Raw genomic sequence first — 18009 nt, 5'->3', positions numbered from 1 at the left:
GAACCGAGACCCAGCTGAAGAGGTGGTCTCGGTACGGTTCCAAACGAACTCTGGTATGGTTCGTTTACGGTGTGAACATGAACCGACCCAATTGCAGAAAGCACTGCGCCTTTAAGACTTTATTTGACTGCTCTTATGAGGATACTTAACAAAACTGACATTTTGGCATAATGGTGTGTGTTATTGTTCGTTCAAGCGCAAAAGAGAATTCTGGCGCGCTGTCTGTCATCAGGACATTCACAGACAGAGCGTTCTCTTTTGTCTGATCGCGCTTAAATGCTTTAAAAGCATGTTCTCTCCGCCGGAACCGTCTTGCAGCACATCGTCGTCTTCTCAAATAATCCTAATTACAACATTGTATAGATGACATTGTATCATATGATGCTCATTAGTTTCTTCATATTGTGTTTCTAGAGAATAACACCAAATCAGTAAAAGAACATTACATTCCGAAATATCTCCATGCTGAGCCTGTTTTTGCACTTCCTGCTTTTCCCTGCTTGAGAATTCCTGTCCAATGAATGGACGACCTTAGCACACGTGTGGTTTTGTTTACAAATTTTGGTTCACTTGCAAAAAGAGCAAAGTGAAAGCGAACCGTACCAAACAAAAAAAATCAACATTGTATTTGGTCCGGACCAAAGCAAGTGACCTATCGGACTTTCCTGGTGTGAATACACCCTCAGTTACTATTCACTCCCATTATAAAACTTGGAAGAGCCAGGATATTTTTTAACTTAACTCCGATTGTGCTTGGCTGAAAGAAGAAAGTCATATACTCCTAGTTTGAGGGTGAGTAAATTATGGGATGATTTTCATTTTTGGGTGAACTAATCCTTTAAAATAGCAAAATAGCGGCACTTTATAATTCAAATCAAATCTATCATATTGCTTCAGAATACTTACTGAAAGAAATAGTGCATGGGTTTTGTAATACTTTTGTGGTGCTTTTGCATCTTTTTTAAAGCTTCATGTCACTTCACATTCATTGTAATTGCATGGAAAAGAGCGACTACAGAATATGTCCCTTTGTGTTCCACTGAAGAAATGAAGTCATGAGGGTGAATGATAATATGTAGATATTTAGGTGAACTGACTCATTGCTCATTTATTGTGCAGGTGTGTGGGTGTGTTTATGTCTGTATGTTTATGCGTGTGGGTTTATGTGTGCAAACACGCCCCTCTTCAGAAGCAGCCTAATGTTTGGAAAACACTGAGCTATCATTTCTGCATCACAGGATCACATAACCCCAGCTTAGACAGTCTGAGTCTGTGATAGACTTGCATAATGTGCTATAACTTTGACACCATGGCAGGAAACTTACAAAGAGGGTGGAGCGTGTATTTGCAGACGTATATGTAAATGTGGAAGTGTGAGTATTATAGCAACTGCTTGCACAGGTCTCTTTTGTAAATACTGTAGCACCTGTGTAAATGAAGATGAGAGCTCTGTCGAGCAGGAGGATAAGAGACGGTCAGACCCACTAAGTAAACTCCCTCTCAAACAATGATAGACAGAAAAACAACACCCGCCCGTCAAATGACAACAGTTTGCATCACTGATCAAATTTAATTGAATACATACAAAATTGCCAAGGCTTATACTGAAATGATGATGGTTTGTTTAGTCTGGATATGAAGCACAGCAGTAACACATCAGCAAGGAACAACACTGGTCATCATACATTTGGCCACAATTTACTTGGATAAGATTTATTTCAGTTGTCATTCTCTCTATTGGTGTTTATTACCAATGAAATAAATATGAACTAAATTAAATATGAACATTATTGAATAAACTTAAATAAATAGTGAACTTAAAATAAATAGTGTGAACTAAATGTGTCACAGAGTCAGCTACACCCTCAGCAAGTCAAGTCAAGTCATCTTCATTTATATAGCGCTTTTAACAATGTAGATTGTTTCAAAGCAGCTTTACAGAGATAAACGTACAATTTAAGGTAAGATTGTTTTGGCTTTATAGCGGTTCTTTAATAAAGTTATTTTCCAGCTAAAGTTAGTTTTGATTGATTCGCTTCCGTTGCAACGATCATTTGTTATTAAATTAGGGGCCGCCAAGAAGACACCATTCTCTCTACACAGACTTTAAACGCGAACCTGTGAGAAACGCTGATGGCGTTCACATGCGCATTAAGAATTGGTTCTATAGTTATGTGCGTTTGAATATATGTACGCAGGTTTGTAATTCCCTACAAACCAAGCCTAAACAAAGTAATGGTGTTTCCTTATAGTTTTGATACAGAATTTTATTTTATTTTATCAATTCGGGGTAGATACGCAAATTGAGTTTTCCCGACGACGCTTTATCTGTAGAGTGGGAATGGGATCCTCCATAGGGAGAGACTAGTTGGCACTTCAGCACTGCGTTGTCATCGGGTCCAGGCGAAGGTCCTTCGTCAGATCTGGATACGGCCTGGATCCGGCAGGCTGCTGGAAAACCTCGGGATAAACACAGACACTAAAATTAGCGTAGATGCCATTCTTCTTATGATGTAACGAGTACATCAGGATTTATGGGAAGTGTTCCTGGTTCCAGCTGACCTAATCTATGCAGCCTAACATTGAATTATAGAAGTCTATAATGTATTATGTGAATGCTAGGTCAAAGAGATGTGTCTTTAATCTAGCTTTGAACTCACAGAGTGTGTCTGCTTCCCGGACAATGTTAGGAAGACTGTTCCAAAGTTTTGGTGCTAAATAGGAAAAGGATCTACCGCCAGCAGTCGATTTTGATATTCTAGGTATTATCAACTGGCCGGAATTTTGAGATCGGTATAGACGCGAAGGACTATAATGCGTTAAGAGCTCGCTGAAGTACTGCGGAGCTAAACCATTTAGTGCTTTGTAAGTAATCAGCAATATTTTAAAATTGATGCGATGTTTAATAGGGAGCCAATGCAGTTTTGACAGAACTGGGCTAATATGGTCATACTTCCTGGTTCTGGTAAGAACTCGAGCTGCTGTGTTTTGAACTAGCTGTAGTTTGTTTATTAAGCGTGCAGGGCAACCACCCAGTAGAGCATTACAATAATCTAGTCTTGATGTCATGAAAGCATGAACTAATTGTTCCGCATTTGTAAATGAGAGCATATGACGTAATTTAGATATATTTTTAAGATGGAAAAATGTGGTTTTACAGATACTAGACACGTGACTTTCAAATGAAAGATTGGTATCAAAGAGCACACCCGGGTTCCTAACCGACGACGAAGACTTGACAGAGCAGCCATCAAGTGTTAGACAGTATTCTAGGTTATTACGTGAGGAAGTTTTTTGTCCAATAATTAGAATCTCTGTTTTTTCAGAATTTAGTAGTAGGAAATTACGAGTCATCCAATTTTTTATATCAGCTATGCATTCTGTTAATTTAGTGAATTGGTAAGTTTCGGTAGGTTTTGAAGAAATATAGAGCTGAGTATCGTCGGCATAACAGTGGAAGCTAATTTCATGTTTCCAAATGATATCTCCTAATGGTAGCATGTACAGAGTGAACAGCAGCGGTCCTAGTACTGAGCCTTGTGGTACGCCATACTGAACTTGTGATCGATAAGACATCTCTTCATTTACTGCTACAAACTGATAACGGTCAGATAAGTATGATTTAAACACCAGACCTCTACACTCCACTCACTTGTACCCAATCACCAGAGTTCTGATCGGCAGCTCCTGCATTCACTCATCACCCATGCACTATTTAAGCAGTCACCCATCAGTTCACCATTGTCTGGTCTGGTCTCGTCGTTCCTAGCCTGAACTACTTACCTGACTACCCACCTAAGAGACACTTACCTGTGAGATCCTCTCAGCTAATCTTCAGTCTTCCTCAGTCATATTCCGTCTTCTCCAGGGATCCAGTCACCAGCCATCTCCATCTGAAACAGATAAGAACTGTCATTCACCGCCATCTTCAGACCAATAGACCTTTAACTCAGTTACTCACCTGCTCACATCGCTTGTTTTCTGCATACCTGCAAATAAGCCTCTTGTTTGGATATTACCTGTATGTTGCAATCTTCTGTTTTGTGACTAAATATAATGTTTTCTGATAATTACTGCATGTTAATTGCAATTAAATTAAATGTATTACAGTTAAAATTGTATATTAAATGTAATTATGAACTTTAGTGTGCTTTATTAACCCACTTATGTCTTTATATGTAATTTCAAAATTATTTGTACACAGTAAAAAACGTTGGGTTATTTGTGTAAGAAGATTTGCTGCAGAGCAAGTACCGAGACTTGCATTCACAGACATTACATTCATAAGACATGCTGCTGCTGCACATGTAATACACTGTACATGAATTAACCCTCCAACAAAGCAGGAAATAAGAGAAAAGGGCCAAGCCCTCTTCAACAAAACATCCAAACATATCATTTACAGGTTATACGGCCAATGCCAATAAAGCTGTGGGCAAGAAGACTATTGCTATTCATTTGTAAAGCAAATTTGTTACCCTACACAGTTGCACAGGGTAATGGGAGAAATAGACAATACAAGTAACATACACATGATGTTGAGTGATAAAACAAGCTGCTGCATCAGCAGATATATCTGCACAATGATGACAGAGACAGGAAGGGATAGGAAAAACACCCCCAAAACAGCAGATCTATCGCCAAGACATATGTACTGCATTTTTTTTTTCATGTGACTGCATGTTTTACTATCTATGTGTTCCTTGGCTACCTTGCTGACTGACAATACTTTAATGTAATTTCTTTATCATGTATTAGTCATATTTGTGATATGTGATATGTGACACTTGTAATGATGAAGCAGTTTAGTGCATTTAAAATATATTAATTTAATTGTAATATCAAATAACACATACAGTAAACATTTTAATCAAGTACTTTACATGTGCTTTAGTTGTCACGGAACAGTATGTGACTGTTAAGCGCACTATATGAGGAAGTAAACAAAATAGTACTTTAATTGAATAATAAACAAAATAACAGGGGAATACAGAGAAGAAACAGAACCAAGTTACTCAAAGACATTAACAATGCAAGACAAGGAACTGAAACAGAGGGTTTAAATACAGAGCAAACAGAGGGAGAAACTAACTAGATAATTAACAAAACACACCTGAACTGAGGAACCTAATCAATTGGTGCAATATAGGAAGCCAGGGAGGCGCTGGTAGCTCAGAGAGCCAGGGAGGATCGGCCTCCGTGGCCTTGCCACGGGAGCTTGGCACATCTGTTGCGGGCTCATGGGCAGGAGCAGACACAGGGGCTGGAGCCATCACTGGACTCTGGTCAGGGGCTGGAAAGGATGTGTGTGTGGTCCAAACACACATAACAGCAGCAACATAAATGGTAAGGACCACCTCTTCGATCCCACCAGGGCAGACTGGAAGGGTAGGATCTGGAATTTCACTCACTGGAACGGACCGGGGAATTTCTCTCATTGGAACAGACTAGAGAATGTCTCCCACTGGAGCAGACTCAGAATTTCTCTCACTGGAGCGGACTTGGTAATTTCTCTTACTGGAGCAGACTCAGGAATTTCTCTCACTGGAGCAGACTCAGGAATTTCTCTCACTGGAACAGACTGGAGAATGTCTCTCACTGGAGCGGACTCGGGAATTTCTCTCATTGGAGCGGACTCATGAATTTCTCTCACTGGAGCGGACTTGGGAATTTCTCTCACTGGGGCGGATTTAGGATTTCCTCTCACTGGAGCAGACTCAGAATTTCTCTCACTGGAGTGGACTCGGGAAATTCTCTCACTGGAGCGGACTCATGAATTTCTCTCACTGGAGCGGACTCATGAATTTCTCTCACTGGAGCGGACTCAGGATTTCCTCTCACTGGAGCAGACTCAGAATTTCTCTCACTGGAGCGGACTCATCCGCTATGTCGACAGTTAACTGGGATCCACAGCTGGCCAGCACCCACTCCAATCCGCAAAGGTCCCCCGAGGCCCATCAATGGGCAGGCGTGCCCTCGTATGCTCATTAAAGGGTCATTTCACCCGTGGAGACATGAATGTGTATTGAAAGTGGGTCATTTATGTAGAAGAAATGTGAAATTATTTTTGAATTTGGAGCTTTCTAGACTGAGAAAAGCCAGAAAATGTATTTTTGGCTTATGTGGATGAAAGACAACAACTCCCAGAATGCACTTGCTTCGCTGCCCTACAAGGCCACTCCCAAGCCACGCCTACCGGTAAGACAGCGAGCGCAGTTGAAAACAACAAGGCAAGGCTAGGCTAGCCTACGAGTGAGTCTCCGTGACGAGTTTGCCCAAAATGTCCGGGATTCGGCTTTTGCGTTCTACAGTCGCCATTCATCATATTTACTGTGGCGAGCAGGACGAGGCTGAGGGGCGCGGGAGAACGGCGCGAGGCCGGTGGCGTGATTACTGACGACCGACACCTGTGAGGCACTGTTCTCGTATCTCGCACGGAGAAGCAGGTATTTTCTTAGCAATGGTAAAACACACATCAACCGATCACGCCACCGGCCTCGCGTCTTTCAACCGATCACGCCACCGGCCTCGCGTCTTTCAACCGATCACGCCACCGGCCTCGCGTCTTTCTCCCGCGGCGCTAGCCTCGTCCTGCTCCCTGTATTACTGTGATTACTGATGAGCGCGCCTGTGAGATGCACCGGTCTCATGGGCTATCTCTCACGGAGGTGCGGGTATTTTCTTAGCAATGTTAAAACGCAAATCAACCGATCACTTGTTTAGCATTCATGTAAACATTACATTCAGATTCACCAATCGGGGTGAATTCAGTTAGATTGAAACAAAAGGTGTGCATGTAAACAATGGATGGCAACCGCAGAAAGCAAAAGCTGAATCCCGGACATTTTTGTCGATCTCGACGGCCGGACATGTCCGGGAAATAGAGTATGGTAACCCCTACTACTCCGCTTTCTTCGTCCCTGCAGTGTTTTCTGCAGGTTTCTGCCGTTGAAATCAAACGCACTAGCACTGATCTGTGATAGGTCTGTTAGCGCATTAGGTCCAACCCCCTATGGGCGGGTTTGAAAGGGTGGATCTAGTGCTTGTAGTCTTAACAGAAATCCCCCCCTCTTACACTTCCTCCTACAATGACGCAAAATGACGATTTTTGCGTCATTGTAGGAGGAAGTGTAAAGAGGTAAATACAGATTTCTCTCGTCTCGGGGGAAAATGAAAAAATGTTGCATGACCATTCAATAGTATGACTGGGTTTCTAACAATGCAAAGCTTAATGCAAATGGGTGAAGTGTCCCTTTAAGGCTGGCGTGGTAAAATACCTTTAATGAGCGGTCGGGAAATGATGTCCCTTTTGTGGTCCTCGAGAGTTCTTCCTTGCTGTTCTAGACAGATTAGTTGGACTGCTTGCAAGTCCATACATTACATTAACAATGCAAGACAAGGAACTAACTGAAACAGATGGCTTAAATAAAGAGCAAACAGAGGGAGAAACTAACTAGATAATAAACACAACACACCTGAACTGAGGAACCTAATCAATTGGTGACTGTAACAAAGTTTGTTATTATGGGATGAAGGAGGCGGGAACCGGCGAACATTCAACTTATTTTAATAATAATAAAACATAACAAAACGAAAGTAAAGACGGCAGCCCCTCACGGACGACTGCCGTCACATATAAACAAAACATCAAATAAAACAGTCTAGGCCTGGTCCTCTCTTGATCTTCACTGTCGTCGCTCCTCCTTTTATGCTTCCGCTCCTCTGTGAGAGATACGAGACCGGTACATCGCGCAGGTGTCACTCATCATCAATCACGCCACCGGCCTCGCGCCGTTCTCTCACGGCCCCCGGCCTCCTCCTGCTCGCCACAGTGACCATGGTGACAAACAGGCAGGGAACAGAAGATGAACTGAACTAATTAACATGTTAAATGACTAACAATGGCTATGGTAACATGCAACCAAATAATCGGATTGACAAATAATCAATCGGACTGAAATCCTTCATGCAAACACCTTAATCGATTCGATTGAGCTCGATCCAACTGAAATTTCGATCGGATTGAAAGGGGTATTTTATTCCATTTCTAATCTGATCAAGAGAACATGTGAACACTTGATTGGATTGAAATGCATGTGCCATGACGTAGCAATGGCGTAATGACGTATGATGCACAGAACGAGCTGCAGCTGTTGTTAAATAATTTTCTGTTATTCTAAAATTCTCCTACCACTCATCGTCTGTGAAGTGGAGCAGAACAACGTCCCATCAGTCCTCACTTCATGCTTTATTACACTTTATTTTGGGTGCGGGAAGGGGCGTTTTTACTGTTTGATAAATTTATCAGCACAGGAAGGTATAACGGTTCATGTGCTCGTCGTCTCCTAATCAGTTTCATGTTTCAGATCATTCCGATTGAAACAAAAGGTGTGCATGTAAACATAGCCAATGAAACTCTGTCTAGAACAGAACAGAAAAACAGATCAAAAACAAACTAAAAACGTTACATTAGTTTAATAGTCAATAAATCAAAATAGGTGTCTTTAAAGCATGATGGTAAAAACATAATGATTGTACTTTAAATTAAAACATTTAATTTGACATTAATACAAAGTAAACTCATTAAAAGAGGCCTTTTGTTTTATTAATATTGTATTATCTGCAAGTAAACATTTTTTTAAAATGTAGATAGCCTACTTTTTACATTTTGAAGTACACTACAAGTGCACATTTCTACTCTATTCTGTCTGCCATGGTTGGACAAACACATAGACCCGCCCCCAAGCTCACACTATTGGTTGAATCAGTGTTGCTGTTAGGCTGGTCAGAATGCACATACAAACAGAAAAATATTTGATAGTGCCACAGATTCAGTGCTTACACTTTTCGGGGGAATCAGGCTATTAATGAATTGCCTTTGCATAATAAGTTGGTATAAAGTGTATTGACATAAAAAAAATTACGCAGTTCACCTTTAAATAAAACAAGTATGCCGACATTATACACGTACAATTTTACAATAAAATTGACATTTAAGCATTCAAGAGGTTAATTTGCAAAGAAACTTGTATTTTGTTGGATGAAAGGATGAAAAGACACATTTGATAAGTTCTGTAACGGTGCCTGCAGACATCAAGCTTTACAGTGTATCCTGTTGCCTGGGGGTTGAAATAGAGAGTGAAAGAGAGATGGAGAGGTATTCTGGGAAAGGTTACCATCAAAGATTCATACACTTGTCTCTTTTGAAGAGCTGTCTTTGAAAAAGATAGTGAGATGTCTGTTCTCTTCACCTGAATGGACACAAACCCCTCCAGGGATAATGCCAAATAACTACCAGTACACAAAACACAAAATGCAGTCAGGTTAAAAAGTCTTCCAAAATATTAGCATATTAAAGAGATCTGAATCATGCATTCAAAGATATTATGATTAATGTGTTTTTAAAAGTGTGCCAAGTACATTCATACTATTTTCATGAAAGAATTACATATGACACATGACTAAAAGTTATGTCAAATGTCAAAAAGTAATAATGTATTTTGATTAGAGTGTCCACAGTAATGATTCATTATTTTCAAAAATGAATTCATAAATATCATTATGTTTTTAGAGAGTCACACCACATGACATTTGGTAACACTTGAGGATAATGTTCCTTCATTAATAAATAACTAGGAACAAATGAGTAACGCAATATTAACATTCTAGTATAACTACTATTAACAAACAACAAATTCCAGTTAACGAATTAGTAAGTAATAGAACTCAAACTTATAGAACTTGAATGCAGTAGTTTACTGTTAGCTAATCGTTTTTTCATACCTCCCAGAGGAATACTAAGAACTATGCATGGTAATTAATGTGGATAATGCATAATGAATGTATAATTAATTCTAAAGTTAAGATCATGGTAACCTAATAATAACTCAAGTATTACCAAATCCTACAGAAAGAATGACTACTGTAATTATTTGGAACAGTATTCTAAAGTGAATACTGAAGTCATTTTAAGCTTTTGAGGTTTTTAAGGTTTGGGATAGTAATTGCTTCTGACGGATTTGGTAACACTTGAGTCATTACTTGTGGGTTACCATGATCTTCACTTTAAAATACTGTTCCAATTGGCCAGTAATTCCTTTAGAAAGATGTAGTAACATGAGTCATTACTATCCAAAACCTTCCAAAACGTCAAAATCTTACAAGTCACTCAGTTATTACTAGGGAGGAATCATGCTTTTCACTTTAGAATACTGTTCCAAATAATTAGTAATTTGGTAATACTTAAATCATTACTAGTACGTTACCATGATCTTTACTTTAGAATTAATTATACATTGTGCTTTACTCTGATTATGAACCTGTATAGTAGTTCGGTTGCACTTTGTTTTACAGTACATGCACTTATGTGTACTTACAGTGTACTGTAGTTACCTAAGAAAGTACTGGTTAAGGTAACCTCATGGGTTAAGGTTAGGTTTAGGGGTAGGTTCAGGGTTAGTACCTAGTTATTACCCAGTTATTGTGATTACTATAATAAGTACATAGTATGTCAAAGTGAATACGTGTGTATTTTTACTTTAAGTGTAGTTCTACCTCATGTTGGCCTTCATTAAATTACGTTTTCATACACATTGAAATGTATAAAATTGCCATATTGATAGCACTAAAACGTAAATTATTTACCTATGAACAACTTTACCGACGTTTGTACTTATTCCTATTTAAAATCGTGGCATTAATGTTTTGATTCTATTGTATTCAATTGTCATATCAATGACAACCATTTTGTAATATTTCGTTTGTTTGCCGTGAGACACAAAAGGCATTTTCTCCTCATAGAATGTGTTTCTTCCATACAGCGACTGACAATAGAACCATAAAATACACCAAAACACAACATAAATTCACAAAAGACATCAATTTTATTTGCTTGCTGTAATTCAAATCTTTAGAATCCATACGTTTGTGAGGATCAGATCCAAATTCAGCCCTTTATTCAGTGATCTTCATCTCCATATAGCAGCGACTGTAAACGTCAAATTCCGTGCTCGTTATGATGAATTCATATTCAAAAACTGCAGCCTCAAGAAGCGTTACGACATGTTTTACGGCAGTGATATCAAACGCTCATTGGCTCTTGCTTGCTTTGTCAAAGATAGTGACATGCTGTTTTGATGTACATTTGAAATTGGGAAATGCCCGCCTTCACAGAGTGAAGCCGGATTAACATTTTCATGGATACATAATTTAAAGGCCCCCTGTGGTGAAAATCAAAGCTTTTGATGTTGTTTATATGTTTATGTGTTTTTTTTAAATAGGTTTTAAGACAAACCATGTACAAATTCATAAGTCAAAATCATTGCTGAGTATTTTCTCCTAAAAACTGCAGTGAACCAAAGACAGTCTCAAAAACACGGTTTGAAATCGCTGGTGTTTCTTACGTCACAAACTACCTTGTAACCAATCACGTCAAAGTGTGATCAGCAACGAGTGGATCTCTGAGCTCGTGTGAGTGCGTGGAGGCGGGGCTAATTTGCATATTCATAGAACCACGTATACTAAATGAGGCAAGGGTGTAGAGTTACATTCAAGCTATTTTAAGGCATGAAGAATTTTTTTCAAGGAAAATTTTAGTCAAAACTCAAAGATGAGTTTTAACGGATCAAATTATTGACTACAGGGGGACTTTAAATTCTGTTCTGTACCTCATACAAAACTATTATATACCACCAGAGAGGACTACGACTGCAACACATCCTCATGTGAACAACTTTTGGTACCGCTTTTGACATTTTCGCAATAAATAAATTATTGTGATTACACTTGTCTGTCTATTGTGTTTTTTTCCCATAACTTTACGTAGTTTTAAGAAATGGCTAGGGGTTTTAGTAGGTTTAGCGGCTCAAAATATCTTTACTATATTGTTACTAAAATTGTCTTTTGCCTACACATCTTTGTCCATTACGTTTTTAAAATTTTTTATATTCTGTATAAAATGGGTATGTTTAGGTTTGGAAGTAGGGTTAAGGGATCTTACATTTATCTATAAAATGGTAAAAGGGAAATTATACAGATATATCTTTATGATACGAAAGATTTGTAAATATTTTACCATTTTGTAGCTGTAAAAACGTAATAATGCTACGTTTAAATGTTGTAGACACATCCATACAATACGTTTCAGCATCTATCCAAACGTACAAAAAAGTACGTTTTGTGTCTTTGAAAGTTACGTATCAATACCTACGTATTAACAACAGTAAACCAGTAGCTCTTTGTAGTTCTCCGGGAGGTATGAAAAAACAGTAGTTACTGATTAGCTAATGGTGAACTAGCACATTCAACTGAGCGCTACCAATTCGTTAATCAGAATGTTAATATTGCATTACTGCATTACCAAAGCAAGTTCTGACTAAACAAGAATAGAATGCCGAGGATTTTTGTTGTGATGTGCTAATTGCAGAGCTTTATGCATCGTAAGTGGTTTTGTTTTCAAAGGAGGACGCCAGCGCTCCGTTTTGAGGACCCCTTTTCAGAACATGACGGATAGCGCTATTTGCAAACTCTTTGCACCTGCTAAGCTGCAGGGTGTTTGGCCAACCCACCTGAAGAAGGCAAGTAGAATTTTTCATGACAAAGACTCATGATTACCTAATACATATCACACACATACAAATTCTAGCCAGGCAGAACGCTACACGATTCCATGCATCAAAGTGAGAGGAAAGGCAAAGCGGATTCTAACTTGTTGCCACCAGCGGGGAAGCATTTCCATCGCCTTGGCAACTTGCCACAGATGTGAGACTATTTGAAAGTGGGCTGCTGTGAATAAGTGACATCACGGCGCCGGTCCGTCTGTAGTGCGAGACCCATGAATCTCCGATAAAGACTATGGGAATATAGCTCTGCACTGTGGCAAGGCTGGCACACAAAATTAATGAAATGAGTTAGGCTAAATGGTGATTCATTCACTCTACATAAACAAAAACCTCTTCTGGAGAATGCTTGAAAGAAAGATGCCTACAGTAGAATATGTTAATGTTCATGACTCCATGACCAATCATAGCCTTTATGAGCAACTGGATGTTGTCATAAACATCAACAACATCCTGCTCTTTCAGTGCTTCAATGTGAAGTGTTTGAGCACTTCACAAGAATTTTGCAAATGAATATTGACTGATTCCTTTTTGTATAAATGTTTTACAAAATTGCTTTCCTACTGTAATTAGAGAGATTTTTCAGTTCACTTGCTTTGCTTCCATACTTCCAATCATGTTAATGATAAAAAATATTGTATGGCAACACTTTATAATAGTTGTCAACAGGCCATTACTTTATGTTCAATTATAAATATGTACTTCTGGGCTGATGAATGCTTGATTCTGATTGGTTAATGAACATTAGGTGTGTTTGCACACTGCTAAAGTAGTTCCAGGCATGTCTTGACTACATTACATTTCCATATCATTTCACCAAATTGTTTCAGTTATTTCAATGGTGCTTACAGCTTACAACAGAGACAGAACCAAAAACCCATAAAGACACTGACCAAGCAAATAAACATAACAAACAATAGGATTAAAATGAAAATCTTTTGAAATGTTTTTCCCATGAAATTACGTTTTATTTTCTATGGAAAACATGCTTTCTTTTTAAATGCACACACATACAGTACAGACAGACACACACACACACACACACACACACACACACACACACACACACGGAAACATGCAGAAACCCATCAAACACAGCTAATCAATCAGTCATTCTTTATCTGTGTGAGGGAAACTCACACAACTTGTGTTTATCTGTGTGAGGGAAACTCAATAAAAACTGCCTGACTAGAGATTGATGAAAATCTCTTTCCTGAGAACACAGTTCATACTTTCAAGGTAACACTGTACAGTAAGTTTCCATCTGGTAACATTACGTGACTACATTAGTTAACATGAACTAACAATGAAAAATACATGTATTATATACTTATATACTAAAGTATGTATTAATCTTAGCAATGTTAATGTCAACATTTATACATTATTAAAATAAATAGTATCTGTCCATATTTTAATGGACCTGCACTAACATGAACTAAAAATGAACAGTTTGTATTTATATTAACGTTAACAAAGATTGTTAATGTTATAGTTAATGCATTAATATTAACTAATTGTAAAGTGTATTATCCCATTGTTGTAGCAATTTCAGTTAAAATCTGCTTTCATTATCTAGTTGCCCCTTGATTGAATAGTAAAGTTTAAAATGTGTTCACTTGTTTAGTTCAAAAGCTATATAGCATTTTAACTTGAGGAACTGAATCCACAATAATTATAATAGCCTTACAATAATTTAAGGGGGTTTTAAACTAGGTGGAAACCACTTCTATGGATCATTTTCATTTTCCCTTTATGACAACTTGCCCCGTGTGTTTAAAAGCACCATAGGCACACAATGAAAATTATGTTTGTTCATTAAGCGAAGGAACATTTTTTGTATCTTTTTCATTATCTCTGTTTTGGAAACACACACACATAAATCCACACGCGGACACACACACACACACACACACACACACAAACGTTTCACTCAGCAGCCTCTTATGTGCGCTCGAGCCCCTCCGCAGTTACAGGTCGCGCGCTGCTCCATCATCACGGGAGCTCGTGACTGACCGGTTTCTCCTCGCGCAGTGACTGTCAAAGCTCGAGCGGGTGGCGCCTCCCCTTTTCCTCTATATATGACCAGCCTCAACTCCTCCGCTGTCTCACACAGTGCGTTCACACTCAGAGAGGAGATGTGGTCAGGATAGAACTGCTCTTCTTTTCTTGCGTGCACCAAATTGCGTTTTACACGAAACCTCTTGTTGCGTCCCGCGCACGTTTGTTGTTTTCGTTCTCCCATCTCGTTTAGCTCTTTGTGGTTTTATTTATTACAATGAAGGCCAGCGCACCGGTTCGCCCTCACAAGGTTTCTTCTGGCTGCACTCAGCTCCCCTTGCGTTATTTGACGGAGCGCAGCCGATGCAAAATGGAAGAGGAGGATCTTTTCTGTCTGCAGTACGACATGAACGACTGCTACAGCCGACTCAAGCGCCTGGTGCCCACTATTCCGCAGGATAAGAAAGTCAGTAAAGTGGAGATCCTCCAGCATGTCATTGACTATATCCTGGACCTGCAGCTGGCGTTGGAGACGCACCCGTCTCTCCTAAAACAGACGAGCCCACCCGCCTCCACACGGACCCCTCTCACACAGATCAACACAGAGCAGGTAAGCAGCAGGAGGACCCGAAACATTCACTTAAAACTGTGCTGATAATGGCTGTGTAATACAGGCACTGATAAAGGCACAGTAGCCTCATTACGCACGGAAGTGACAATGGTGTGTTTCTAACTGCACCAAACCACATAAGATGCTGTAGACCAGACTGCTGGAGGCCTGTGTTTCCTTGTTCTTTGCCAAAATGTTAAAACAATTTAATGTCTTCTTAGTGTTCAATTTTGTTCATCTATCTAATCTTATTTATAGCCTTCATGTATAATATATCATCTTAGAGATATGAATGCATATTGTATTACATCTAAATCTTTATGTGTGTGATATATGATCACCTCTATGATCATTATTATTTTAATTGACTCCATGTACAATAGCTTATTGATGGTTATTGTGGCCCTCATGTCACCTCACCATTATCCGCAGTAAGAATGAACGCACCTGTTTCCTTTGCTTTCAGAGGACGACGGGTGTCAATAAGGAGGACTCGATTTTGTGTCGCTGAAATGTTGCACACCGGTGAGTACATAAAAGTTCAATATGAAATATTCTCAAAGGGCTCATTTCATGTCTCACGTGTGGTTACGTATAATAATTCTTCCGACACACTGGGGAATTCTCACTGGGTCTAAAGAAAATGGGTTCTTCAGCACTTCTATTCGTAGTCCTGTATTTGGTTTTCAAACATGACCCCTGAATTCATACTAATTATTTCATCACCACTATTTTAAACAAAATAATTTGCAATTTAGAGTTTTGCTGCCAAAATATTCCCACATGTTTGTCGCTAAATCAGCTGCTATTTTGGCACTTTCCTTTTGATGCAACCCTGCATTAAATTACACCAAGTATTTTAATCATCCCGCATTAAGACTATTTCAGACAAGCTTGAACACATGCAGCAGTGGGAACAGCCACAAAAATGCTTTTCATTACCCAGAATCCACAGCTAAAGAACAGGGCTGAACTGTCAGGATAATTGGGTAACAGACTTCTAATGCAGCTGCGATGGCTATTATTAATAGAGTCATGACAGTAAAAACCTCATAGATGGAAGTTATTACCATAATATCCCTGTTAGTATGAATGCTGTTTTTTGTGACAGTCTGTCTGGACTGCAACTCTGGCAGCCGCTCGAACCCAGCTGTACGTTGCGCAATATCTGTCCATCTTGTGGCGGTCTTGCTAACAGGGGGGTTTGTTGGTAGCTTCAGACCGAAGCGTCGGGACGTTTGGCCCGCAGCTGTGCGTTGGAGCGGGTGCATATGTGCGTGTGTGTGTGTGTGTGTGAGGTTAGCGGTCCGGGCCCCGTGTAGCACTGCGCTTGTTGTTTGACCTGGTTTGTTTTGGGTTGTTGATCAAGCATGCCCTCTGTTTTGTCGGTGGCGCCAGTCAGTCTGGAGCACACAGTTCACACACCCCTTCTATTCATTCCTCTCTCACAGGTGTGCACTGAACCCATCCAAAGCCAAGCCCAGCTTCACCAGGGAATCCAACACACACCAGGCCCAATCGCAGGGGAGCAGCACTGAAACTAATAGCTACTAAATCATAATATGTAAACATTTTAACGTCAGCTGTCAAAGATGCGGTGAAGCCAGCCAGATTTCTCCTGTGCCCATTCTGTTCTCTCTCAGCGGGGGAAATGCTGAATTTGGACAGAGAATCATCCACCCAAACCCCCTTTCACACCAATTTGAACAAGACACCTCAGATAAATGAATAAGAAACCTGCATCTAATTTTACTAAAACCATCAGACTGTAAAGCTTTATGACTCAAAATGAAAACGTAAACATCTGACATCTATTGTCAGGTGATTTGTTCTGAACAGGGATTTCCCTGCTGTTTAATATTGTAAAGAACTACGATAAGTGTTGACTTAAATAATGCTGTACATAACAACGAGGATGTTCTATAAATGTATGTGTAAGAGAATATATGTTCAACCAGCTGATTGTAATTATTCTAAAATATTTTTTATCGAAAGTGTTTCGTTCTGTAAATATTGTGTTTTCACATAAGTGTAGTGAATGATTACATGATGTTCTGCTAATAAAGGTCTCACATCATAAACGGATTTGCTTGTGCTCGGTTTTCTGTGCATTAAATTAGCTTGCGAGCGCAATTACTAAAAACATACATTAAACTGTTATTGGATTCCTGTGTGTGGTAGAAACTATTTCATTTAAATCAGTTAACATCACTGCAGCGCTGCTTTGCTGAAGGCATGGGATATTATTATATTCTAATTTATAGAATGCATTATTTGAAACGAACAAATAAAAACATTTCTAAACAATAACTCACGCATAGGCATTTACAAAAACCCTGTTTTGAATACAAATTGTACATAATTTCTTCAATTTTAGGAATGGAGACTGAGTTTGTTTACCATAAAGGTGGAAAATAATTTCATAGCATGCATAATTCAGGTCTAAATGTGTGCAGAATATTGTTCTACTATTAATCAATTAGGTGAACATCTCAAATCGCTGCTTTATGTGTGATCTTTCATTACGGAAACATTATTTTTGAAATAGTTTTATACATTGTAAAAAGTGGTAACCTGCAATACGTTAAAGAGCTATTTCTACCTGATCTTAGTTTTAAATGAGTTGGTGTAACCTAATATATTTTGGTTAATTCAGTCATTTTAAATAGAATTTTTTTTTATTGGGTTAAAATCAATTCATTTAGATGAAGCACATTTTTAGGTTACCTTTTTTTCTGTAGCTTAGGTCACCTAAGCTACACACTTTATGTGATTTTAATA

At 39.0% G+C, this 18009-nt stretch overlaps 1 protein-coding gene across 1 annotated transcript; it reads left to right on the top strand.

Moving 5' to 3' along the window:
- The first annotated feature begins 14523 nt into the window (after window positions 1-14523).
- id4 (inhibitor of DNA binding 4) lies at window positions 14524-17312 on the top strand. Its single transcript, XM_079895519.1, has 3 exons — window positions 14524-15228; window positions 15695-15753; window positions 16680-17312. Exons 1-2 carry the CDS (start codon window positions 14896-14898, stop codon window positions 15737-15739), a joined length of 378 nt encoding a protein of 125 aa, XP_079751645.1. The 5' UTR covers window positions 14524-14895; the 3' UTR covers window positions 15740-15753; window positions 16680-17312.
- The last annotated feature ends 697 nt before the right edge of the window (window positions 17313-18009 follow it).

This window comes from Squalius cephalus (assembly GCF_949319135.1).
Source record: "Squalius cephalus genome assembly, chromosome: 15".
Classification (NCBI taxonomy): Eukaryota; Metazoa; Chordata; class Actinopteri; order Cypriniformes; family Leuciscidae; genus Squalius; species Squalius cephalus.
Note: the sequence above shows the minus strand (reverse complement) of the source record. Positions and strands in the feature narration are given on the sequence as shown.

What these genes read in the sequence shown, in the direction of transcription:
- id4 (XM_079895519.1), top strand. Translation starts at nt 14,896, where the DNA reads ATGAAGGCCAGCGCACCGGTTCGCCCTCACAAGGTTTCTTCTGGCTGC. An exon ending in CACAGATCAACACAGAGCAG is followed by an intron (nt 15,229 to 15,694) that starts GTAAGCAGCAGG and finishes CTTTGCTTTCAG; the next exon opens with AGGACGACGGGTGTCAATAA.